The following is a 27,287-nucleotide window of genomic DNA, read 5'->3' as shown; positions in this document are numbered from 1 at the left end:
GTAAGAAGATTTAGATAGTATTTAATCATCACTTTCTGAAAAAATTGCATATATTATATTCTTGTTTTTCTTCTCTTCTAGGATCGAAGTAGAATGTATGACAGTTTGAATATGCACTCTCTGGAAAATTCCCTTATTGATATTATGAGAGCAGAGCATGATCCTCTTAAGGGTAAGTGATTTTTATTTTCTTATATTATCCACCATTTTGTCTGCTTATCATTTTTCACATGAAAATGAGCACTAAGTAACACCTATCTCATCTATAAAATTCTGTTCGTTAATAAGAACCCTTGTTTTTATGAAAGGTCATACTTTTTCCTTATTTAGCTTTATGTCAATTTATACAGAGAGAAATGTAAACCTTACGTCTCTTGACTTGTTGTTTAAGAAAAAGCCACTGTTTAAAGATGCTCGTCTGTTCACCAAAGGATGAAGAATGGATCTAAAGGTGTTATAGTCACTATTCTAGAATTCTTTCAAATACAGAAATCTTAAAAAATAATAATAACTTTCTTGGAATACTTGCATTCGCGGTTTGCAGTAATTCCATCCTAAAATTGTTCTAGGTTAACTTCCCTTGTCGTTTTTCTTCTACGTGTCATATCATAGGGATTTGAAAGTGTTTCAAGGTAGAGAAGCTATTCGTAAAAGTTGGAGCAAATTAGGAAAAAGAATCAGCCCCACTAATCTTACACTATCAGTCTCATCACAGTTACAGTTAACTGTATCTGAAGAAATTCCGTTAACATACTTGTTTTCATTTGTCTGCACATTACATGTTAGTAATTATTTTATATTTCTTCATAAAAAGTATCTCCTTGCCTTTTACATTAATGGTGAAAATCTAGCAAACTATGTGAACTTATGATGAGAGATATTAGTTGTCTGTTGCTGCCTAATAAACAATCCCAAAACTTAGCAGCTTAAAACAACACTAAACGTTTATTACCTCACACAGTTTCTGGGGGTCGGGAATTCAGGAGCAGCTTAACTGGTTGGTTCTGGCTCAGCATCTCTCATTGAATCAAAACCACGGGTTACTTTGTAATCTTTCCGTTTTTAATTCTGTAAAGCCAAGAATACCTTACAAGAGTTAGCCTAAACACTCTAGAACTTCACAGTTGGCAGCAAGATGAGGGCTCTGGCTGAGTTGGCAATATTGATCAGATATCTAAACATTTTTGTTCTGATTCTGGATTTTGCTTGTGAAGGAGTTTGTCTTTCTATTTCCTTTATTGTTAGAGAAGCTCAAGGGATCATTGGTGATTGTCAATGATGTGTGATAATGTTAATTCTGCTCACAAACTAATAATGATAGTTATATTTTGATTTTTGTTTTTCGTTTTTTTGAGAGTGGTTGCTTCTAACTGATATTCAGCCTAGTTTTTTGAGTATCTGTAGTTGAGGGCTTGTTTTTTTTTCACTGTTATCCCAACAGTTCCTGCGGCATTTGTCTTGGATCCACTGTTTAAGAATAGAAACCGGCAAGCAGCTTGTGATTATGAAGAATTTCCCTCTGTTTATTTCCTTGCCTTCTGTAGATAGAAAACCCTTAGAAATTGTAATACAAGATAAAGTCAGTATTAACTGTTACCAGTGAATAATTAAAACTTTTTCATTGTTGTTTCTCCCAGTCTTCCTTAAAAAAGCCCTTTGAACATGTTAAGAGAAAACATTAATTATCTCACTATTAATTATCTCAGTTTTTCTTTTTTTCTAGCCTGTTTTATAATAAAAGTGGAGGGAAACCTAGAAAGAAGAATTTGAAAAAGAAAATGGAAGCAGCATAAGGCTGAGAGGAATTTAATAATTAAAAAACTCAAGTTAATTCAAAATTCTTTTGTTAGAAAAATTATCTTTGGATGTGGAAAGGGGAAAAACATGCTTATCACCACCTTTAGGAATCATGGTGACAAATCTCTGTTTCTAATTGGAGTATTTTATGTTCCACACTTATTATGACAGGGAACAGAGAAAAAAAATAAAAGAAAAAAACATTTTGAGAATGCTTCTCCACATAGAATTAAGAAATAAGACTGGTACTTCTGCCAAATTGCCATCATATACCTTTTAAAAATTATCTTGATACCAAGTGCTTCCACTTGGTTTTTTCTTTTATTACTAGTACAAATTTCCCTGCCTTCTGGGATATCATACTGTGTATCTTCCTCCCCGCACTCTGATCATTACAGATCTTCTTTGTGCTGGGCCTCAGTAAAATCTGCGAAAGCAAGGTTATGACAAATAGGCGAAACCAATCCCTGAATTTGTTTCTCCTCCCTTCCATTCCTGATCTTTAGGTCACACTTCAGCCTCTATCCCATCTCTCTTATCTTTTCATCCCTTTCAGAAAATTCTATTCTCTATTTAATATAAGGAAATTCTTTTCTTTTTTCTAAAAAACAGAATGAATCTTATTTTACCCTTCTAAAATATTTTCAAAAAAACCAACCATTTGCTTTGTCTTTCTTTATGGGATCTAATGAACAAGGAGAAGGGAGTTGTGGGGTAAACTTGAAAAACCAAAAATAAAAATGAATTTCTTATTTCCCTTTGTGTTAATGGTGAAAGTTTCTAGAAAATTTTCTGTGTGAACTTGAGTGATGAAAGATTATATTATCTATTATCTATTGCTGCATAACAAATTACCCCCAAATTTAGTAGCTTAAAGCAGCAATAAACATTTATCGTCACATGCAGTTTCTGTGGGTTAGAATTCAGAAGCACTTTGGCTGGTTGGTTCTGGTGAGGATCTCAGGAGGTAGCAGTCAGGATATCAGTGAGGCTACAGTCATCTGAAGGCTTGACTAAGGCTGGAGAATCCTTTTTCAAGATGGCTTACTTATGTGGCTGGCAAGTTAGTGCAGGCTGTTGGCAGGAGAACTCAGTTCATCACGTGGACCTCTCCACGGGACTGCTGGAGTGTCCTCAGAGCATGGTGCTGGATTCCCCCTGGAGCAAATGATAAAGCTCAAGGCGAATGCCCCAGTGTCTTCAATGATTCAGCTTCAGAAGTCTCACACCATCATTGCTAGCGACATAGGCCAGCCCTGCTCAGCTGGGGAGGAGTCAGCTACTCAAGAGCTGTGGCTACTAGGAGGCAGGGATCAGCGGAGGCCGTCATGGAGGCTGCCTTCCACAGAGATGAAAGGCAAAAACTAAATTTGCATTTGGTTCTGCTTCTCTAAAGGAAAAGAGAAAGTACTTCAGGTGAGAGTTGATAGACAGAAAAGCGATCAAGCAGCTCTCCGGAATCCAAAGAAAGTCTATGGCAGGTTACTGGCATGACTGATAACTGACTAATTATACTAACAGAAGGACCCTCCCACCCCCACGTAAGCCCGGAATGCAAGCCTGATGGTTTTTACAAGTCAGTAGGTCATTGTTTAATGTTAAGGTCTTTATAGTCTGGCATAGCAGGTGGAAGGGTCTTGTCAAGGCTCTAAAGATGTGAAGTGATGGCAACCAAAGATGGGGCTCTGAATGTATTTTATTACACTTTTGTTCCTTTTATTCTACTTTTGTACCAGGCAGTGTCCAAGACCCTGCTGTGCATTATGTGAAACAGACGTGGTCTCTGTTCTTGTGGAATGTAGAATGTACAGCCTAAGGGGGAAAGAGAGACCTTATATGTGTAATATACATAGATACATAGAATATACTAATATAACATGATGTATACATGCAGTACATGCAGATTATGTATAGATATAGCTACAAGTATTAGAAGTAGTGTGGAGAGAGGTTATAAAGTGTTCAGGGAGGTAATAGGTGGAGGTACCTAACGTAGCTATGGAGTAAAGAAAGCTGAGACCTGAAACCTGAGCAGCACAAAGATGAAAATATGTTGGGGGGAAAGTGTCAACTAGACAAAGGGACCAGGTTGTATTTAAGAGCTCATCACAACTGAGGAACTGAAAGCAGACTAGTCCTGGCATAGATTGTTCAGGGCTGCCTGATGCTGGTTGGATATAACACCGCTCAGCCAGTCCAAGGGTTGGGGGGAGTTGGGGGGAGGTTGCTGCCTTTTCCTCTGTACTGTGAACAGTAACACACTGTTTTATACTTTCCTTAGTACGAGTGGCACTGACTGATCTGTTTTATTTATTCTGCAGTGGTTTCTCACCATGAACATCCTATTTTCTGATGACTGTCTTGATTTTTGACAAATATTTTCCTTTTCAAAGAAAGGACAAATATAAATTATTTTAATGGTTAAAGTAAATCATGCTTTGCCAAGCGCAGTTCTGTGATTTTGCAGTTTTGTGTTTGCATACCTATTTTAAATAATCTGTGATCTTTTTATGTATGTGTGGGTCAGTTCATTCCCCTTTAAACAAAAGAACAAGACGGTGATTATTGTTAATCTCTCTTCCCTCTCTGCTCTCAGCAGTTTACAAAAAAGGTCTTACTGTGTAAGCATTTTTTACCAAAAATTGCTTACCCCCTCCTCCAAAGCATAAGGGCAAACAAAAAAATTTAATTTAAGCGCATAAAAGATCATTTGAGAACAGTAGGAAGAAATGTAGCTTATATAACAATCTTAGGAGAATCTGTCTCAGCAAGTCACAATGCCTTTACTAATGTTCCCTGAACAATTCAGGGGAATTCAGGAAAAAGGATTTAGAGCGTGATTTTACAATACCAACATATTTTAGAAGTGGATGCCTTTAAAATGTTTTTATTTATTATGTGTTTTTATATATCTAGCATCATTTTTATTACTTGACTGCTAAACTCCTAAGACTCCTGAAGTAAAAATCTCTGCTTATTTTAAGGAAAATAACCCCTGAGAAAATAAGGAATGACTTCTATAAGGTGCTAAGTGGTCCTGGTAGTACCAAGTAAATTCTTGCTGCATTTCTTCGAAGAAGACACTTCTCTTTTCCCTCTGATTCTCTTCGCCTGCCTTATATAAAATTGAAATACAGAGTCACAAAATAACTTGTATAAATTTCTAAACGTCTGGTGTGAGAACTTACGTTTTGAACTTAAGAACTTCTAAGCTGGACAGAGGTTCTCAAACTTGGAGAGCATGTTTAACGGGCAGGTTTCAGGGCCCTGCTCCTAGAGATTGTGCATTGCAGACTATGTAACGAGTACACTTTGAGAAACTCTCATGTAGGAGAACAAGATCAAGGAGATCTGTGAAGAATTTTTAAAATTTTAGTGGAATTTATTAAAATACAGCAGAGTGAATAATAAAACTGATACCAATAATATCCATGCCAAAGTAGTTACATGGCTCCTCTTAAACTGCCCTAGCTTATTCACTCTGACAGAGAGAGACATGCATTTCTCAGAACCAGTTTTGCTTTTCTTTAGCCACTTGTGGTTCCTGAGTCAAAATTTTCACAAGTGCCAAAAAAAGTGTAGACAGAAATCATTTCATTAGAATGTCTTCAAAAAAAGATAATTAAGGATGGATTGCTATGTATGCTTTCAGTTTTTAAATAAAATGTTTCCTTTTATTTTAAAAAGGAGCAAGTAGAATTTACATATTCTTTTCCCTTTACTTCATTGATTTTTTTTTTTCTTTTTCCTGTAGATCACTGGCCTTTGATAAAGAGAAAAAATCATTATCTTTGGAATAAATTATATTTATATAGAAGCCATATACATTTTATTATATGTATTCTGACTTTAAGAGTTGATCACTGTTGTGACATACCTGATACCTTTACCCCCAACTACTCAGAATTTAGTTCATCTTAAGTAAAGTACGATTTACAAGAGTTTACCTTCTGTCGTAATGCCTGCAGATTGAAAAGGAAATTTTGAAAGTGTGGCTGTAAAAGTTCTTGTTTTAGAAGACTTATTTGAAATACGGTATCATGGATAGAGATTTTAAATTTTTATTTCTTTTTAAATATGTGTCTTAATTAGCAAAAATATTATTAAATTCAGAGTATAGTTGAGTTGTTATTTCTTCCAAGCATCTTTGAATATTCAACTAAATGATCTGAGTTACATCAGGCTGCAGTTTCTTTTTTAAAAACTAAAACCCATCACACAGAAATGACAATGAATTTTCTTAAAAATCACATTTATTTATTCAGGGCATATATGTGTTCATTAAAAGCTTGTTATTCACACAAAGCATCTTTCTTAGAACTTTAAACATGGGCTTATAACTCTTATTTTTAAATTGAAAATAAAAACAAAAAGAATACTTTTTATTTAGAATTTGCAGTGATAAAAGCAAGTATATGGGATAACTAGGCCTATGAATTTTAGCTGCTTATGGTATTTGAAAAGGATCTGAGAATCTCTAATGAAGGTTTTTCCCTCCAGAGTATAGGACTTTATCCTTTTGAAAATGTTTTTCTTATTACAAAAAGTAGTATGTATTCATTAAAAGAAATTTGGAAAAACTCGGGAAAAAAAAGTTTTGAAATCATCAATAGTTCCACAAGCTAAAATAACCACGTTTGATATTTTTGATGTAAAATTTTTCTAGTCTTTTCTTTTTAAATATGTAAGCATAAGATATTTGAGATATTCCAATGTTTACCTTCCCTCCAACTGGGTTAGCTTTTAAAAAATTAGTTAAGAAAAATATATATACATAGATTGAAAAGTGAAATAGTGCCATAAGACTTACAGAGCTAAAAATAGAAGTCTTTTCCCTCATTCTTCTCTGTTTACTTCTGATTCCTGTTTCCTAGATGTAGCCACTTTCAACTTTATTTTACCAATTCTTCATGTAATTATTTGTAAATATTAAGTGGTGTATGCTTTATATTTCCTACATTTTAGGTATTATCTTTTGACTATCTACTTTAACTTACCCATACCCCAACATTTTCCCTGCTCTGTCCTCTCAAAATTATTTTAGGACCACTTTTGTTTAAATTAGAGGGTATATTTACTATGATAATGCAAATATTATTCGTAGGTGCACTTCATATGTTCTGTACTATAACATTTTCTTTTTCATATAACTTTCTTTTTCCTGGAATTAATCATCGTCTCTTTTGGTTTGTTTGGTTAGTTTTCTAAGTACTAGTCACTAATTCATCCCAAAATATATTTATAGAACACTGAAGCTGCTCTCAATACATGTAAAAACATCAAATAGTCATTTAGATTGATTTTTTTTTTCCTGCTGTTGTAGGTAACCTTGTAGCCCACCGTAACTGTCATTTTGGGACTTTCCTAATCCCAGGAATTCCTTTTTCCTTTGGAACTCATGTCCTGATCTCCATGTGCTTTCTTAATGGTTTATGCCTTTGTTTTATTGGGCCTGTCTTACAGAACCTTCCTTCAGATGGGATATACATTTTGAGACTTGTATGTACGAAAACATGTTTATTCTACCTACATAAGATGATAGGCTGATGTGGAATTATATATTAGTAATTTAGAATATTGAAAGCAATGCTTCATTACTTCCAGGGCTACTGTAAATATAATACCATTATAAAACCTGTTCATTTGTATGATTGATTGTCTTGTTTTCTATTTTTTAATTTTTGCTTTTTTTTACTGGAAGCTTTTAGAATATTTTCATGCCTGTGGTTCTGAAATTTTGTAATGATGAATGCGGGTCTTTCCAATGTATGGTGGTGGGGAAGGGTTTACCTATCTGTCTTCTTCCCCTGTCTTCTTTCCTTTCTTCCATCTTTCCTTCCTTCCTTCCTTCCATTTCATTGTTTTATTTCTTGCACCGCACATTCATTGAGCCCTCCTATTTAAGAGATTAATTTCCTTCAGTTCTTGGAAATTTTCCATATTTCTTTGATAATTTCTTCCCTTCTATTTTTTATGTTACCTCTTTCTGAAACTCCTGTTCTTGAAATATTAAGCCTCCTATACTCATCATTTGCTTTTCTAATTTCCATTGCTTTATCTGTTGTTTTGCTTTTGGAAAGGTTTCCTCATCTCTTATTTTCAACCCTTCTAATAATTTTTTTATTTTAAAATTTTTCTCTGAACAACTTTTAAGACCCTCTTTAAAAAAATTCTGAAAACTTTCCTATTTTTATTCTTTGATCTTATTTCTCTGGAGTATTTATCTTTAAACACTGTATTATAGTTTTGAAGATTATTTTTCCATTTCCTTGTATTGTCTATGCTTCTTTTAAGTTCCTCTTTTCTATTTGTTTGTTTTCTCATGCTGGAGGCTGTCGTCAAATATCTTATGATCCTTTGCTGTCCATTCATTTTTAAAGATAAGACAAAAATGGTGATTGGAAACTGTGTATGTAGTTAGGGCTTATAATCTAGTGAGCATTACTGTAAGCCAATCATGGAACTATCACAGTGTCTGTACTCACGTCTTTTCTTTTGGTCTGTGGAATGAACCTGGTTGTATGTCTTCATTCTTCTGCCTGGGAGCTGTAGGCCTGCCTACTAGCCTTCTTAGAAGAGCCAAAGAAGGGGCTGCGTGTCTCTCTGGTTCATGTAGAAACTGACAAGCAATCATCAGCCTTCCTGTTTTCAGTTCTACTCATATCTACTCTCAGTAATAACCAGAGCTTCTTATTTCTGAACCTTTCCAGGTTTCTGCTATAGTAAATGGCTTGTTTGTTGATAGTCTTCCCCAGGCACACACCAGTTTTGCTTTCAGTGCTTTCAATGATTTCTGGTCTCCAAAGTCAGCTACCACTCTCACCCATTCATGTTCACAGCTTTTGAAAGTGTTGATATGATTCTTCTGTGATCTGTTCCCATTCTGTTTGTTCTAATGTGCTGTCATTTTAGTGGTTTCAGAAAGCAGCAGAGATGAGCACTGTGTTCAGTCCTCCGTGTTCAGCTGGACGTCTCTGTAACCCCTAGTCCGCTTACCTCCTCAGTGAGGCCTCCCTAACACTATAGTCAATAGTAGGTTACTTTGGTAAAGATTGTTAAGGAACCATATTCGTTTTTAATTTGAGCACCTTTCTCATTTATTTTTGATTCAGTCAGTTTTGGTTTTTTTTGTTTTTTTTCAGTGTATAGAACTTTTCACATGATAGTGTGTCATGGGAGCAATGACCACTTCTGTTTTTGCTTTATTTTTAATCAGCATCTGTTTTAGTGCCAAGCAAATAGAAGGGGCTCAATAAATTATTGGCTGAATGATTAAACATTTTTCCACAATAATTTTTTATCATTATTTGTTTAGAACTTTTAAAATTATTTACACACATGTAAAATAGTTTGTATAACCATTCCCCTACAGTTGGACATTTAGGTATTTCAATTTTTAAATAAAACTCAGTGAGCTCTTTCTGAGTTTATTTCCATAGAATAGACTTAATACATTTGTTTTTGAGGCTCTAGATGTATATTGCAACTTAATTTTAAGTTTTATGCCAGTTTATACTGCCACTGATGATGTTTGATTGCCCATTTGTTATTCTTAATATTATTTTTGTTAGTAAACCCTTTTACAGTTTAAAGTTTTGTGACCATTAGTGCAACTTGATTTTAACATTAATTGCATATATCAGTTAGTACCAGTTTTATTGAAGTAATTTTACGATAATACATTATCTTACCAGATGATTAATGACTTTGGTTTAGCCTTTTGTGTTTTTTTGTCTTTCTTTGTGGTTCTGCTTTACTTGAAATAAACTTTTTGGTAGTCTATGTCTCTTGGTGTTTCTTAATATATTTTCTAGTCATTAATTGGATAAAAGTTTTAAAAGTTATGAATAATTATTAGGTGAAAAAATTATGATGAGATCCTGAATTAAGAGTTAGTTAACTTGATTAATTTTCCTGGAAACTAAAGTAGATTGATGGCTTTTATTAGATGTAGGTAAGGAATGATTCTGTTGTTTTCTTGGGATCTGGATCTAAGGGTATTTTCTACATTTGTATGATCTTATTCTTAGGCTTTTATGAGGCATGCATTGAGATTTGGGAGTGAGGTCAGGAATGACTGTCCTACCCATGGATCTGAGCAGAGATTGGAGTTACTCAAGGTTGGTAATGACCACATTCTGAGTGGATTTTACCAGGCTTCCTATGAACCATTTTTTTTTTTTCTAATTAGATTTCAAAGTAAAGGTGAAATGTAGATAATGAAAAAAATATGAAAAGAGTGTACCAAACCAGAGGGAGCAATGCTTTATTTAAAGCATATAAAAAGGAAGTATTAGAATTTTTCATTTGAGGGTGTGTGTATGTGTGTGTGTTTAATATATGTATACAATATATAACATATCATTTATTGAGCACTTGATATATGCCAAGCACTGTTCTGAGGACTCTACATGTATGTATTAACTTATTTAATTCTCACAACTAAGGGTAGATATTTACCCTTAATTTACAGTTGGATGACTGTGGTGGCTTACTAACAATAATTGTCTAAGCTTCAGTGTTAGTAAGTGGTGGAATTTAATAGCTCTTGAGTTTGTGCTGTTAACCACCACACCATACTGCCTCTCTTACTAGTTGGTTTAATGTTCTAACTCAAACTCTTTATGATTCTAATATGTGATTTAAATGTTTATTTTTCCTATTAAAAGGAGTTGGCAGAATGTGTGGCATTGTTCTTCAGCAATTTTCTCATCAGTAATGAGGCATCATTAACTGTGAATATTGGGGCTTTGGAGATCATTTTTTGGATGTACTCATTAAGAAAAAGAAAACAGTTGTGGAGAAGGGAAAAATTAATCTTGGCAAAGAGCAAAAAGCAAGACTTGTCTTTTTCCCTCCCCTCCCCATATTTAAGGGGTTTAGAAATGAACTGATAAAAGCTTGTTCTGTGATTTTTCCATTCACTGAGACAATGTCCTTTCCATGCCCCACATACAAACATATATTTAGGTACTATACTTTAGATTGAGCTTATGGTTCACATAACAGAATGAGCCATTTCATTCATCCATTTAATACATATTTGAGTCTGTTATGTACTAAGCTCTGTTTTAGATGCTAGAGTAGGGAATAAAAAAGACAAAAAAAGACAAAGTCCTGCCCTTATGCATCTGTTTGAATGAAGGATAGAGACAACAGGAATCAGTGCTATGAAGGAAGAAATATAGTGTCAAGGGAATAGAGAAAGAAAGAAGCTGCTGTTTTAGACAGGATGGTCTGTGATGGCATCTCTTAAAGACCTAAGTGAAGTGAGAGGTGCAAGCTTTTGTCATATCTAGGCAAGTGCATTTCAAACAGAAAGGAGAGGAAATAATATGGATCCTGAAATGGGAATATGCCTGGTATGTTTACATAATAGCAGAAGCCAATGTGGTTAGAATGGTAGAGCACGAGGGGCCAGATATTTATTCTAAGTGCGGGAGGGTTTTAAGCAATAAAACAACATGAGCTGACTTAGGTTTTAAAAGGATCACACAGACTGCTGAGTGGAGACTAGACAGTGAGGTTATTCTGGCAGTCTGAAGAGATGGGGATGGCTTGGGCCAGGGAGACAGTGAAGGAGCTGGTGAAGAGCAATCAGGTTGATCTGTATGTTGATAATAGGACAGTTGACAGATTTATACACAGCTTAGACAGAGTGAGGAGTAAAGGTAACCCAAGGTTTTGGGATGAGCAAACTAATGGAAAAAAGTGCTATATACTGATCTGGGGAAATATGGAGTTGAGGTAGAGAGTTGCAGTTGCAGTCATCTGCTTGGAGATGACATATGAAGTTTTGGTAGTAGATAATATCACAGAGAGAGGCAGTGTAGAAAGAGAAGTCCAAGGATTGAACACCGGGGCTTTAGCATTTAAAGGTTGAAAAGAGGAAGAGGATACAGCAAAGCAGACTTAAGGAGTGGCTGCTGATAGAGGAGAACCAAGAGAGTATGGTATCTGGGAAAGGAAATAAGATGATACTTCATCAGATGGATATCTTCTTGTTAACAAGAGACTTTAAATTTGAGAATACACGAACATTAAGAGATGTTGAGGAAGTGATTGCTTCATTTTATCCTTTCCAATTCATATTTCTATAACTTAAAAGAATGTTTAAATCCAAGGAAAAAGTGAAATAAGAAATGTTATAATTTTATCACTATTTGGTAAGTTCTTTTTATTGGTAGTAAGTAGTTTAGAGAAAGAACTCATATGTTGATATATATCAATAAATGTATATATGTGAATAGTCTAATATTGGCCTAACTTATTGCAGGTCTTTAAATACTGCTTTGTTAAAATTTTAGTAACTGGTAATTTGTCTTTACAATTGGTAAGTTGTATGCAGTTGTCATATTTCTCAGTGTTTTTTGATGCTCTAATATGCATCTGAAATGGCTAACATGAATTGTCTTTTTATATATGTATTATGCATATTAAAATCATAATAGACTAATAAGACAATTTTTGAGGTCCTCTAGTTATTCACTGACACCTAAGAATAAATGTATATTTTTCAAAATTGTTTATTTTAAATTTTATAGTATTTTAATGTAAAAGGAAAAGTACCAAGAGGTAGTATATACCCATTACTTATAGATATGTTAAAACCACCTTAAATTATTATACTTTATCATATTTTCACAATAATAAATAATAACCCAGTTACCTAAAATTCAATTTGCCCAAACTCATTACTAGAGGACTTTATTTGTAAGGTTAGTTTCTTCTGGTATGACAGAAAACTCATAAGCAGCTTAAACAACATAGAAGTTTTTTTTCTTTTACATAAACATAACACTCCTAGAAGCAGTACTGTGATTTTCATGGATCTAGGGTCCTTCTGTCTTGCTGTTCTGCTATCCTTCACACCCAGCTTCTGCCTCATGATCTAAGATGGCTGATTTCAGTTGAGCTGTTGCTTCTGCATTCCAACAAGCAGGAGAAAAGGTAAAAGAAAGGGGGAAGATCTTCCCTTTTAAGGATACCTTCCAGAAACTTCACTTTACCAATTTTGTTTTACATCCTGTTGGCCACATCTTAGACACATGGGCATACTTAACTACAAGGAAGCCTGGGAAATTTACTTTTTTACTCTGGGCAGCCCTGTGTCTGTCCATTTGGGTGTCCTAGTATCGACGGAAACAGGTGTTAGTCTACAACTACCAGTCTGTGCCACAGGCCCTTAGATAATAGGGAGAAATTGGTTTTATAGCAATGTGGCTTTTTCCTATTTTTCTTTTCTATATTAAAGTATAAGTTAGCTATTATGCTACATAATCATTCTGTGAATTTTTTTAATGGATGAATTTACCCTACAACCAACCGTGCATACTTTTCTCCAGATTATTTTATTAGCTAGGAAGTCATTATAAGATAGTGACTAAGTATGGAGCTAATCTGCCTGTTTCGAATTCTGCCAGTGCCACCTGCCAGTAGGGTAACCTTGGGCAAGCTATTTAACCTTTTGTGGCAAAGTTTATCTTCAAGTGGGAAGATAATAGTACCTAACTCACAGGATTATTATGAGGGTTAAATAATTGGTTGTAAAGAACTTAGAAGAGCTCCTGGCACATCATAAGCCCTCCAGTGTTAGTTATTACTATCAATTGGCAGGTTCTTAATTAAAGTAATTTTAATACTATCCCATGTAAAATACAGCTGTGAAAGTTGACTTGTAAAGATGTATTAGTATTTCACTGTGGCAGAGGAAAAGTAATTGGGTAATTTTAAAACAGTCTAAATTTGCTTATTTCATTTTGGAATATTTCATTAGTTATATTGAGAGATTTTCTTCTGTGGAGAATTGTATTTTAGAACATATTTACAGATGTATATCCATTTGCAAATAGATATCTGTCTTTTGAACTTTCCACGTAAGGTGTGCCTTTTAAGTCCATTCAGAGACCAGAAGTCAAAAAACTATTAGTAATGAAAATATCTTTGTTACCTGTGTCTTGGGACAAATAAAGTGAACAGTGAACCTATTAGAAGATAATTATGTGGCAGTTGAAAGTTGAGTGTATTTTGAAGTGGAACTAGTCTTAAGGCTTTGCTTAATTTACTTTTCTTGGAAGTCTTACTTGAATCGCTGGGCTTGGTTAAATACTCCTTTGTGTTTTTTTATATAGCATACTGTACCTAACTCTTCACACTTGGCAGAGTTTATTGAAATTGCATGTTTGTGTCTGTCTCTCCTACCACATCATAAGCAGAGACTGTATCTCACTCATATGTGTATCCTCAGCATCCTGCACTATCAGTATACAAGACTTAATGAACTTGTTACACTGATCGGAGCAATACAGGTTGCCACTTTTGTAGGGATTTTGATTTTCAATCTCAAGTAAGAAATAACAGTGATCTTTTTCATGGCTTTAAGTTGTTCTGTAAATTTGGTCAGCTGCAACAAGATGTTTAGAAATAGCATATTTCCAAAATAAACTATGATCCTTCAGACAAAGTACTGTTCCATGCTGTTGAAATCCAGTTTAAGAAAGCTCTGCTTCCTAACTCTTTCTGTCTTGTGCCTTTTGTGCATACTCTTCTATTTCTTACTCCATACTAAAGTATCACAACAATAAACTTATTTGTATGTTTTTAGAGTATGACAGCTTTATTTGAGGTCATTTAGTTAACTAATGTCTTGCTGCATGAAATTTAGGAGTAAATGAGAGGTGGTAAATTGTCCTTTGAAGGACAGAAACATTTACTTTAACTATGTTGAGTCTGAAAACAAAATGTGTAGTTAAATTAGAGCTCAGATGAAGTGTGTGTGTATGTATAAGTGTGTGTGTATATATATATATATATATATATATGCAGATACACATACATAGCTATCTATTTTAATGTCAGAATTAGCTTACCTTTGCCACTTGGCTCTTGCACTGGAGATAATCAAATTCTTTAACTTCATAATTAAAAGCCAATAGAAAATATCTGTTTTGCATGGGATATTTTGGAAAGGACCCTTAGCGTATAAAGTACTTGCTGAAGTGGTAAGGGTAGATGCAGTTAATCTGTACTCCTTACTAATCATGTCAAATCCATTCAGATATTTATTGGTTTCCCCCCCTCTGGTGTCAGTGCATTACACACTATCATATTGTCTTTTTAAAGGGCTGTGCTAAAGGTTGCTGAAATGCAATCTCACAGATATTTAATTTTTAGAAGTTTTCTAAATGGATTTTAATGTACCTTTCTAATAGACTATCAGAGATTCAGGCATTAGAGGAAAATCCTGTATTTTAATGGACTACAAACAACGATCATCCTCACTATTGGCATTTAATCAAATAAGTGTTATGATGTAAAACTGCTGGATAAACCACAGTTTGTTCATGCATACCTTTTTTCTCTTCCACAGCAGTATGTAGTACAGTATACTGTCCCTTCCGCATTTTAGTAAATGCAAAACTTCTAATGAAGGATGACTCAAAAGAAGTACTATGCTCTTCAGCTTTAATATTTTCATTTTTTATATTTTTATTTTTATGACATTTATAAACTTTGAACAAGTTAAATTTCCAATATCATTTATAATAAAACATTTAAGATGTTTTTTTTAAACTTCTTTATTTAAATGAAACTGATAAAATCGTATTGAATTCAATGGTAAGTTGTGATAAGTTTTGGGGGCTTATTTTTTATTATGATATTTTGGTTTTTTATTTAAGAATGTAAGTTTCTTTCCTTCAAATATCATTTTTGGGAAAAGAGATCTTTAGCAAAAATTACAAGCAGATTTGAAAATTTAAAATTTCACATCCTATATTAAGTTTGAAAGACTAGGATACCTACATCGTTTTCACATTAAAAAAAAACAAATAGGCTTTATTCTATAAGCATTGCTCCCAAATCACATTGTGCTCTTATATTCTAAGAACTAAAGTTAACTGTTTCTTTTTGTTTTCAATTTTCAGAGATAGTTTTAGTTAATACAATTTGAGCTAAACATTAATTTTTTATTCCTTAAGAACTGTACTGTGCTCAATACATTTCTCCTCCTTACTCCCCTTCCATTTTTTTGCTTTTCAAACAGTTCCATAATCTTCAAACTTCCCTTTCCTGTCTTTTTAAAGGTCGATTGAGCTATCCACATCCAGGAACTGACAATCTGTTGATGTTAAATGGTAAGTTTTATAACAACATTTTATGTTTCCAGTTGATTTATATAAATAAAGATGAATGAATACATGTTTCTCTAAACCTTCCCCATATACACAAGTTAATCATTTTATAAGTATTCAATATAAAAATAAAGCTACAACTCTTCCTGTACAGAAAGCAGAATTAGGAGTTTGAGTGTATTCTCACTGGCAAAGCAGTCATTAAAGTGTATTTGTGACAGTATGATTTAATTCAATCATCATGACTTTGGAGACAGTCCTGAGTTTGAATATTGGCTTTCCAGTTTATTGTATTAACTTGGTCAAGTAACTTCCGTGAGCCTTAGTTTCCCATCTGTGAAATGGGAGTAACAGTCTCAAGGTTCATTATGAAAATTAAATGAGATAATATTTGCAAAGTGTATAGAGCTTGTTACTTATTATAGTACTTGTGTTTATGTTCACCTAAGGAATATACTGGTGATTCTATAATTATGGGAGTCACACCAACTTAATTTATTCTAGCTAGAAAGTTTACACAGTGAATTTTATTCTAGTGGGAAAGAATAAATAAACTTTCATTAAAGTTGTTTTCTTTCTGTGGGGCAAACATTGCATTCAGAGTCACGGTACCTAGCACATCGATGACTGTGGGAGTAGACATGCAGGATTAAAATATCCTTCACAAAGGTATTTTTAAATCAGAGGGCGGGTCTGAGGAGAGGTAAGTAGGATGAAGAAGGAATGGTAAAGATAGCATAGGACTTCCTTTAAAATACATAATTAATTACTAGAATGGCTTGGCACTTCTTTTTCAGCTAAAGCTTTGTTGAAAAAAGATGGCAATGAAATTGAAAAACAAAGGCTGAAAAAACAGCCAGTGTAAAGCTAGACCATGTGAACTCTAGTGTTAAGTAAAAACTAATATTAAGTAAAGATGAAAAGATAGGAATAAAGTCTAGGCTACCTAGGAGATTGTCAGGGTAGATAGGATTTTGGAATGAGAGAAAAATTGAAGACGCAAAGCGTTAAGTGAGGTGCTAAATTGATTCATTCAACATTTGACCCTTCTGTATTGAGTCGCCCACCACATGCCAGCCTAGTCTAAGCACTGGATTAACTATTAGTAAGGATCATCAAAGATGGTTAGAGGTAGAATCGTCAAGGTATTAACAATGGGGCCAGACTGCACTCTAGGCTGAGGCCATGTTCAGGCTAGACCTTACAACGGTCTAGTAGTCCACATTTATGAAGCTAGGGAATTTTGGTGTTTCCATAGACTTTGACCAGAAAGGCACTAGAAATTACATTCCAGGACTTCTTTTTTCTGCCATGGAATTAAAAAACCATATCATTTAAGTAGCTGGTCTCTGAACTCTAAATCTGTGACTAAAAATTAGACTGTTGAAATTGAGTTTACAAAACAGAAAATAGATCATAATCTTTATTACTCTCAGGGCTTGATTTATAAAATAATGATAGCTTTAGGTAACGATAAATTTTTAATATATTGATCCTGACTTCCTTAAATTCTTTTATTTTGGAACAGTCTATGTGGTAAATAAAGATCATTCACATTTCTATTTTAACTTCTAAAAAAAGCCAATTCAGTTGAAAAATTTGAATTTGCATATGTTTCACGTATTCTGTTAAAATCCATCTGAAGGAAAGTACTGTATGAGATAATTTGTTAGATCATTCACAGATGTTCTTAGACTGCTGAATACATAGTAAACTAGGATGATTTAGAAGTATATCGTAATCACAGTAGAATGTGTTGGTTCTGTGAGCAGAGCTTAGTAGCCGCACTATTTTTACAGCTTATACTTTTTGGTTGCACTAAACATTGTTAAACTAATTGACTTTATCAGTTGTCTAAAGCCTTTATAAATAATCTAGATGTTAGGTTGAAAGTATTTCATAACATAGTAGACAAAAGCATATTTTATTAAATATATATTTTCAGTCATATTTTCAAATTCATATTTTCAAAATGACTTTGAAAGAGTAAAAATCATGTCCTGTGAATAGATGAAGGAATTGGATCTGTTTGGAGAATATAAAATTAAGGCAGGCAAGAGTTGCATCTGTGGACAAATCTGTTTTTTCATTATGTGAGCATTTTTCACAGAATGCCATTTTAGGGCTACAGTACATGCTCAGTACAGTAAGCCATCCTGGAAATTCTGAACTTCTTCTGGTAAGGGACTAGGGGAGAAAAATTATAATGAAACTAGGACATCAAAAGTGTTTAGGCCAGTAGAAATAATTTGATCCAAAGAGAAAAAAAAAAACACTTCACTCATTTGGGATCATTGGTTAAGAGGGAAAGCAAGAGCAGAAAATTGGGTATATTTATAGGGTTAGAAAGTATTTGAATATTAAGGATTTAGATAATTTTTGTAGACATCAACGTTATTGAAGAAAGAAGTGAGAATTAAGTGATGTTAATACCAAACCTCTGCCTATACTAAATTATTATTAAATCTTATTGACTGATTAAAGAAATTATAGCATCTCGGCACATAGACCTGCTTTTTAAATTGTTGCTCTTTTTAGTTTGTTACAGATTTCACTCACTATTAGGCAATTGATTAAGTAAGTTGTATTACTTAAGCAACAAGCATAGCTAATATTATAGACTTAGAAAGTCAATATTGGTAGTAAATTACACATCAGTATTTTGTGTGGTGGTTTAGCAGTAGTTCGTGGTGGTTAGCATCACAGACTCTAGAGCCAGGCTATCTGGGTTTACACCCAGGTTTGCTATTTCTAGCTGTGTGACCTTGGGCAGCTTACCTAACTTCCCTTTGACTCAAGAGTCCTCATGTGTAAAAGAGAGGCAGCATGCTGCCTGCCTCAGGGGGATCGTGTGAGAAGTGAGTGAATTCATTCATGTACAGTATGTAGAACAGTTCCTGAAAGTCAAAGTTTGTTGTGGCAATGAGTGATGAACAGTGACAAAAATGGCTTTGAAAGAGTAAAAATCATGTCCTGTGAATAGATGGAGTTGGATCTGTTTGGAGAATATAAAATTAAGAGAAGACATAACTGATATTTTCAACTGAAGAATGTTATGTATAGTGGACAAAGAAGGCTTGTTTTGTGTTATTTCAAAAAGCCAAACTAGAACCATTTGGAAGAAGCTATTTAGGGACAAAATTTGAGTCAATAAAAGTAAAATGACTTCTCAAGCAGTGTTTTCTAAAGTGTGGTACACTTACCCCTTGTGGTACCTAAGATGATTTCTGATGGTGCACAAATACACATTAAAATAAACACATGACTATTACAGTTTAAGAACATTCCTTAGAAAATACAGAACTGGCAGAAATCTGTGATGTTACAGTGGTGCTAGGCTTGATTGAGTCCATTAAAAAAATAATACATAAATATGAGTGTAGTTGTTATGAAGATAAGGCAAACATTGTAAAGATTTTGTGATTCTGCCTTTCTAATTAATTAGCATTATGGCTAAACATGTAAATATTCCTATAAGGGATAAACAGGGACTGGAACAAAGGTCAGGAAGTTGGTCAAAATAGGTAAATCTATGAACTACCCCTGGCACATCCTTTAACTCTGAGCCTCTGTTTACTCAGATATAGAAAAAGTTATAATCCCACACCTGTATGTCTCATGAAGTTGTTATATACATTTTTTTTAAAATTTTAACAGTAAAAAATGCCATAGAAATGTAATTGCAAATAGGCTCCTACTTCTGAACAGACCATGTTCCTCAATTCAATTAGAAATCCAGCTGAATTGACTAGTGGACACTGCCACTATTGAATAATTCAAATTTTGTAGAAGAGTCCAAATTTAACATCCAGAAGTACTTTAGGGAAGTCACATTATATAGGAATGGGTAGATTGTCTAAAAACCAAAGGTTTTACTGTCTGATGTTAGAATGACGGCTTTAATGTTTCTATTTCTAAGTGTATAAATCTTATACTTTTAATTATCAATAGTAAAAAACAAAATACAAAATTTTGAAAAACACCCTGTTTTCCATAGAAGTAAGGAGCAATACAAAATGATGTATTTGAGTATTTGTTTCTATTACTGTAGGAATTACTGTACTCCCTTCACATGTCTCCCAAGGAAAATAGCTTACATTTTTATTAGTACATATGATTTTTCAAAAGGAGAACAGATAGAGCAGAAGGATGGGGAGGGGGTGGCGTTAGCAAGCTGGTTTGAAATTCAAATTTGTCATGATTAGCCACATACAGCCATGTTTGTAATCAAGAGCTTGCTCTACTTTGGGAGGAAGTTATGTGTATCTTTTAATTAAGAAAATTTACTCAGTAATGAAATTGTTTTAAGTATATTAAGTTATGAAATTAGGAAACTTGAGTATGCAATCAGTTCTTTTTTTTTATGCTGATGGAAGTGAAGTAGATAGCAGCAGATTTATTTTGGATCTTGAAAAGGATTATGATTTGGGAGGCATATTTCTCTCCTTGGTTTTGGCTTTTTTAGAGCAAAAAATAAGAATGTCATTAGTTTCACACCAAGAGAACTTTAACCTTTAAATATTTCCAGCTGATTTGGTATGTTTACCTATCCCTTCCTCCAGCTGCAGTAATTCAGGTACCACAAACTATAGCTAAGAGTCAATATATAAGGGCACAAAGGTCCTAAGGAGAATGTTAGAATTATCCTGTTTCTTTTTTAGTAGCTGTGGGTTAGAATCTAAGTAAGATCATTGGTAATACAGGACCAAAATGTAAAGTCCCTTGTATAAGAAAAGTCTTCAGGCTTTTCTCACATCTTTCTTATTACCTTCATTTAAAACAAAGAAATATATATATGTGTGTGTGTATAATATATATTTTAACACACATGCATAATATATATATATTTACACATGTATGTTAAATAGCCAATTCCTCACTTTTTCTAAGGTTTTATAAATTTATGTAACTGATATTTAATATTATAAATACAGTGTTTTATACAACAAATTATTTGCTTTTTTTCTAAATCATATTCTAAATGAGTTTGGGAGGAACATATTGTTTTAAGAAGTCTGTTTTAATTAAAACATAATGAATACTAGACATTTAATGATTTTTCTTTCTCACTGAGGATTTCTGATAATTCTGATTCAGTTGCATTGGAACATATCCCTGAAATTCACATAGAAATATCGGTAGAAAAAGTGAGTACACATACCACTGTTCAGCGTGGTGGTAGCAGATTGGTTATTTCCATGACAGGGAAGAGGAGACGTTTCACATGGTTTAGCTTCATCTGCAGTCAGTTCTATTTTTGGTAATGTAAAGACTTGGAATCTGAGAGTTGTCCAAAAAATAAGTGCAATAGCTCTTTACAGGATTCTAAAATTCCTCAGGTATGAGATAGTTGGAGAAATTTTCTAAATAATGTGTTCAAGCCTAGGACTGAGATGAAACCTAAGATGTTGTGAGTGTTTGTGCATATTTTCACTATTTTAATATTGAGTACCCTCAGCTAAGAAGCATAAACTGGTTATGATGTCATTAATTTTCTCAATAGATCATGAATTATGTTACACATTATTTCATCATAATTCATAATTTGACTTTAAATTTGATTAAAACAGTTTCATTTGCTTTATAAATGTTTGACCCTCTACAGCTATGAATGAAATTCCCCAAAGCAAATTTATACTGGATTAATGCCATTAGACCAGGCCTAAGGATAAGCAGGAAGCCCAGCTCCTAAGACATGCTGTGAAGTGTTTTGGGGCTTATTGACCATTTCCATGCTTAATACAACTAGTAAGACTTCAGGGAATTCATTCTTCTATAGCCTGTTCTTGATAGCTCCTTTTATAATTCCTGTTGTCTGATTTTCCATAGTTGACTTCCATCTCTTTGAAACCCTGTTTTCCTTAAGGCCTATATAAGTTTTAGAAGACCTACACAACAAAATTCTAAATGCTGGTTCCACCCGTACCCTCATCCTAAACTAATATATAGGTCAGGTAAGCTATATGTAATCGATATATATACAGATTATATATACAGAAACACACACAGAGGTAAGCTATGTATAAACTAGTATACAGGTCAGGTAAATCTGCCAGGCTTTGAGGTAACTGGACTTCATGGACAGGTTTAAGTCTGCAGCAGATTATATAACTAAAGACAGTAGAATGGCAGGGATGCCAATGAAGTTACTTCATATAAAAGACTAATATTTATTGACTTATTTCTTGAAGTGTAAACGATTAAGAGTTTTCAAGTTTGATTTTCCTCCTTTTTATTATAGGGGAACTACTGCTGTATCCTCACCTTGTAGGCACACTTCTTTATATTAAAGCCTTATTAGTATAATTTTTTTTTTTAATTTTGTAAAATCTCTATAATAGAATGTATGTAATGAGATGAAATGTTTTCCTTTGATCTTTAAGTTTTATACCTTTGGAGAAACTACATTTCTGACAACTTTTAATATATATTTTGATTTGAAATTTTTCAATATCAAATTTTTCCCAGGCCTAAAAAAATCCATGAACATAAATTAAGATCTTGATTTTGACAGTCGTTTTTGGTTTACTGTTAATTCCAAAGTGGAAATACTCATTGTATACTCAGATTTGGGGGGAGGAGTTATTTAAAAACAAGTTGCAAATTTTATCAAGCTGGTACTTTCTTATGAAAAATGCTGTATTTTTTTATCCATGAGGAACTATGTAAACTGCTAATAACATAGGTTGAAATGCTTTCTGCTTTATAGTTTTACAATATTTAACACATGTACTATTCTTTGATGATACTAATAATAATTTGTATCTAAATCCCTCTTACTCCAGATGTAGAGACATAAGCGCTTAGTTAGCTGTTATAAATTGTACCAAAAAGATTGGAAGCATTATTAGCTATGGTATATCATTAATTATTTCTTCAGTTAAACAAGTTTGAACATGGATTTATTTCTTTACATTCTATCTAAACTCTACAGGCTTCAGAGAATGAATTTAATGTTGTTATATATTTTCATTCTTCTGTGTCTTCCATTTACTTTTTCCATGCAGGGCTTGGTATAAAGTGATTTAGATATGAATTACTAGTTGGACAGTATATGCTATATCACTCTTTTATAATAAGTAGAAAAACAAGGATTTAATTCAAGTTATTTCCATTCATTGGGAAAATTATTTGGGATGCTATTTAACCATAAACTGTTACATATTCCTATCCTGATTAGATGAAACAAATACTTATTCATGAATTTTAACATGAATGAGAATAAATTATATTTTTCCTGTTAATTTCACAGTTTTTATACAGTTCAGATGATACACATATGAGTGCTTTGTAAATATTAAAACACCATGCCGATGTTATGTGATGACATTGTGGTAGCTCTTAAGGCAAAGTAGCACTAATTTCCAGATGCCCACATAGCTTTTGTATATGTGGGCTTATTTTTAGTTCTGACATTTTACAATTTGTCCTTTGTTTACATGCAGCAAGGAGTTATGGGCGAAGACGAGGTAATTCATTTCTGTTTGCTATGGTATAACTCTTTCTAATTGGGTTTTACTGATCAATGTTGTAATTAATTATCCCAGATTTATTATGCAATGTCTGGAAACTCACAGAAAAAATTGTATTTTGATTTGAGCACTTACTTGTCAAAGTTTTGAATCCTAAATATCTTAACCTTTAAAGTACATTTTCATACTAATATGGTTATTTAATAAACTTTTCCATTTTAAGCTGTCCAGATTTTAACTGTTTTTAAAGTTATTTGTGTATCTTTTAAAATAAACCTGCTGATTTTAGTTTTTTTAAGAGATTTGTTTAATAAATACTAGTGAAGGTGACATGCTCTCTCAATCTGTAACTGATTGTCTTATCTATGGTATGTAATTTACAACTCTAGTTTATTAGTTTTATGTTTGACCCAGTTGAAAATGACAAATACCAAACAGATTACTGTTAACACTGATATATAGAAATCATGTTGCTAATATTTCTCTGTGTCTTCTAAGAATATAATAGTTTCTCTCTCCCTGTCTCTAACACCATACACACACACACATTCTTTCTCTCTCCCACAAAAGTCTTCCCCTCTGGGTTCTTGTTATCTTAAGGAAAAGGCCAGGACTATATGATACTGTACTATTCAGCTTCCTAGGAAAGCAGCTGACATTTTCCGTGGCTTAAACTTTGCTTTTCTTTTTCATGTGCAGAAATTGATGGGGAGAAAGGTAGATGTGATGATGGGATGAGAAGAAGCAAAAGTAACTTTACACTAGGTTGTCCTCTAAGTGACCAACAATCATACTATTTATGTAGTTGTTGTAAGTGCCAAACTGAATGAAAGGATTTTCCTTGACCCCTAAAATCTCCCTTGAGCCATGGAGGATAGACAGTGATAATAGTGCCTTTTGATAAATTTTATATATGTGTGCCAGTTCTTCAATTTCTTTTTATCTAGTCAGGAGTATGTTACTTTGAAAACAAACAAGCAAAACCATTTGTCACCATTGATGACAGAAACTAGTATTTTATATTTGTAAGTAGTATTTTGAGTTTTGTATTTCACATTGTCTGAATTTAACTTCATTTTAAGAATTTGGTTTCTTCAAATGCTTCACTGAATCTCTTGGTTCTTTATTTTTCTAAGAAATTAGAGGTTATAGAAACTCAAGACTTAGAAAACTGAAGCTGAATAACTTTCTAAGGATTGTTACTAGCCACTGAGAAGAGGGGAAGAATTGAGAATTTTGGTACCTATTTTCAGTTCTATGCACTATCTTATTTCACTATGCTATTTTAATATGGAGCTTTAATTCTCTTGAAAAAAACCCATTTACCAATCTGTGATTTTTTAGGTATTTTTGAAACTATAGAGCAATTTAGGATTCTTTTCTTTTTATACACTTTTCATCTTTTAACTTTAGTGTGATTTATATTTAATCTGATTTGGTATACTCCAATGTAAATATCATGATCTAGGAATTTCTTAGGAACAAGGTATAAGAAAGTCATGTTGTTTATCTTCTTTTATCTCAGTTCAATAATTGTAGACTGTGACTATAATATCAAGAAAAAGCAAAAATTTCTGCTTTTAGATAGGAACTTGCTACTACTCATATATATCTCTGTCCTCTGGGAGCCATAAAGATTTCCTCTACTTCAGAACTGCCTCCCAGCATTGGAAGAAAGATCTCACATGGTTTTAAGGCTTTTGGTAGAAGCCTTCTATAGGACAGAACTGACAGTTGTCACATTTATATGGCTTAGTTTGGGGGGGGTAACACCTGAATTTTCCTCTCAAATTATATGGCATTAGTAATTTTTTTAGTTGGTCCTCTGTGAATAGTAGGAGTCTGCTTTTACAATTTTGGATTTGATGGTCAGATGAAAATATCCCGTGATAAATCATAATATGAAAAAGAATATATATATAATATATATATTTTATATAACTGAGTCACTTTGCTGTACAGCAGAAATTAACATTGTAAATCAACTATACTTCAATAAAATTTTTTAAGAAGTTTACCCATTAGAAATAACTGTTGAGAGATTTTATTTGAGTTTGAAAGTAGTTTAACACAGTAAGTAATAAAACATTAAAAAAAAAAAAAACCCACATACCAAAGGAATGACTCAGAAAGAACTAGAAGTAGCCTGGCTCTCTTCCTATTTTCTACTCATTTTTTCTTCTTCCTATGCTAGATGTTATATCAGTATCACATCAATAACCTTTTAACTACCAAGGACCCCTTTTATGGGTTCCATGTTTTAGATTTGATCCATCAAAGGAAGTACATTTATTCGTTTATTTAGTCATTTTTCTTTTCTAAAAAGAAATCTCATACACATCAGATCTGTTGATGTGGGATGTGTCACACTGAGTTGATATAATTTTTGCCAAAAAATAAGACATTGTTCTTTACCAGTGCAGTGGTGGGTGGACAGTATTATTTTCTCAAGGCATTTTGACTTTATAATCTAGTTTAGGAAGAACTATTTTTTCTTCTTTTGTCACCTTTGACTCACCTTTAAGCTCAGGCACAGAGTAGCTGTTTTCATTTAAAAGATTTCCCGCTTGACTGCAGTAAAACCAAATTACTACCAAAATGAATTTATATATTTTAATATCTTTAATAATGTCAACATAAGAACTTTAAATCAAACTGGGCACAGATATTAATATATGAAATATACCTTAGGAATAATCAAAATTTAATTATACTGAAAGTAATTAAGAAAAAGCAAAGGTTTCTTTCCCTACTTTTCATTTGTGTCCTGCCCCAACTCCTATGTATTTCTGTACTGTGGAAGCCATAAAGAGTTCTACTTCAGTGCTGCCTGGGGGCCAGGATTAGAAAGGAGAAAGACTCTCACATCTATCTTTTGTGTTTATTGTCTGTTCAATGTTTATTCCATTCTGAGAGTGAACATGCTCGTCTGAGCTTGGAGTAGGGTGGGAGGTTGTGAAGGGAGTTGTGAAATGGAACTTAAACTCTATCTCTCAATCTAAAATATTTCTATTATTGCAGTCTTCCCTTTAATAAAGGATTAAAGGGCTGCTCTACTCCAGAAGGAGTAAAAATATATAGAATATTTTTTAAAATAATAGAAATAAAGAACCTACAGTATTTTAGTTAGTGGTACTAAACACCACAAAGCAACCTTTTCTAGCAGACAAGCAAAGCTTTAGTTAGTAGGAGAAATACTTTTTAAAGGGAATGAAAATATGGAGGTTTAATTAGAGAGGTTGGATTTATTCGTACTGTGTATGTAGCTATTCATATTCATGTGCTATAATGAATAAGTAATTATTAATAATACATTATACTTAAAATATTGCTTAAAAGTTGACCTGGGATTTTCTATGATTAGATTTAATTTAAACTCATTTGACTCTTTTAACAGTCTTGTGAAGTAACCAGAGTAAGTGTATACCCCCTAATATCACCACTACCAAACCCTTTTATGATGACATAAAGGCTGAAAATTTTCATCTTTGATAAATACTTTTTTGACATTTTTTTATTGAATTATAATTTGCATACAATATTATACTAGTTTCAGATGTACAACATAGTAATTCAGTATTTGTGTGCATTACAAAATGATCACCATGATAAGTCTAGTAACAATCTGTCACCATACAAAGTTATTACAGTATTATTGACTTTATTCTCTATGCTGTACATTACATCTCTGTGACTTACTTGTTTTACAACTGGAAGTTTATACCTCTTAATCCCTTATACCTATTTCTATTTCGTTTATTCCCCTACCTTTCTCCCCTCTGGAAACCTCCAGTTTATTCTCTGTATCTATGAACCTGGTTCTGTTTTGTTCTGTTTATTCATTTGTGTCGTTTTTTAGATTACACATATAAGTGAAGTCATACAG

The 27,287-nt window shown here is 33.2% G+C and overlaps 1 protein-coding gene across 13 annotated transcripts in view; it reads left to right on the top strand.

Annotated features, from left to right (window-relative positions):
- The window catches only part of CPEB2 (cytoplasmic polyadenylation element binding protein 2), a 64,260-nt gene that overhangs the window by 14,388 nt on the left and 22,585 nt on the right, over positions 1-27,287 (top strand). For 6 of the 13 annotated variants that reach the window (XM_082389482.1, XM_082389484.1, XM_082389477.1 and 3 more), the window contains 3 exons: positions 82-172; positions 15,882-15,932; positions 23,375-23,398. In XM_082389482.1, the coding sequence (XP_082245608.1) occupies positions 82-172; positions 15,882-15,932; positions 23,375-23,398 (166 nt within the window). The remainder of the gene's footprint in view (positions 1-81; positions 173-15,881; positions 15,933-23,374; positions 23,399-27,287) is intronic. The other 7 variants (XM_082389486.1, XM_082389485.1, XM_082389483.1 and 4 more) reach the window with 2 other exon arrangements.

Source organism: Balaenoptera borealis, assembly GCF_965194805.1.
Source record: "Balaenoptera borealis genome assembly, chromosome: 4".
Classification (NCBI taxonomy): Eukaryota; Metazoa; Chordata; class Mammalia; order Artiodactyla; family Balaenopteridae; genus Balaenoptera; species Balaenoptera borealis.
Note: the sequence above shows the minus strand (reverse complement) of the source record. Positions and strands in the feature narration are given on the sequence as shown.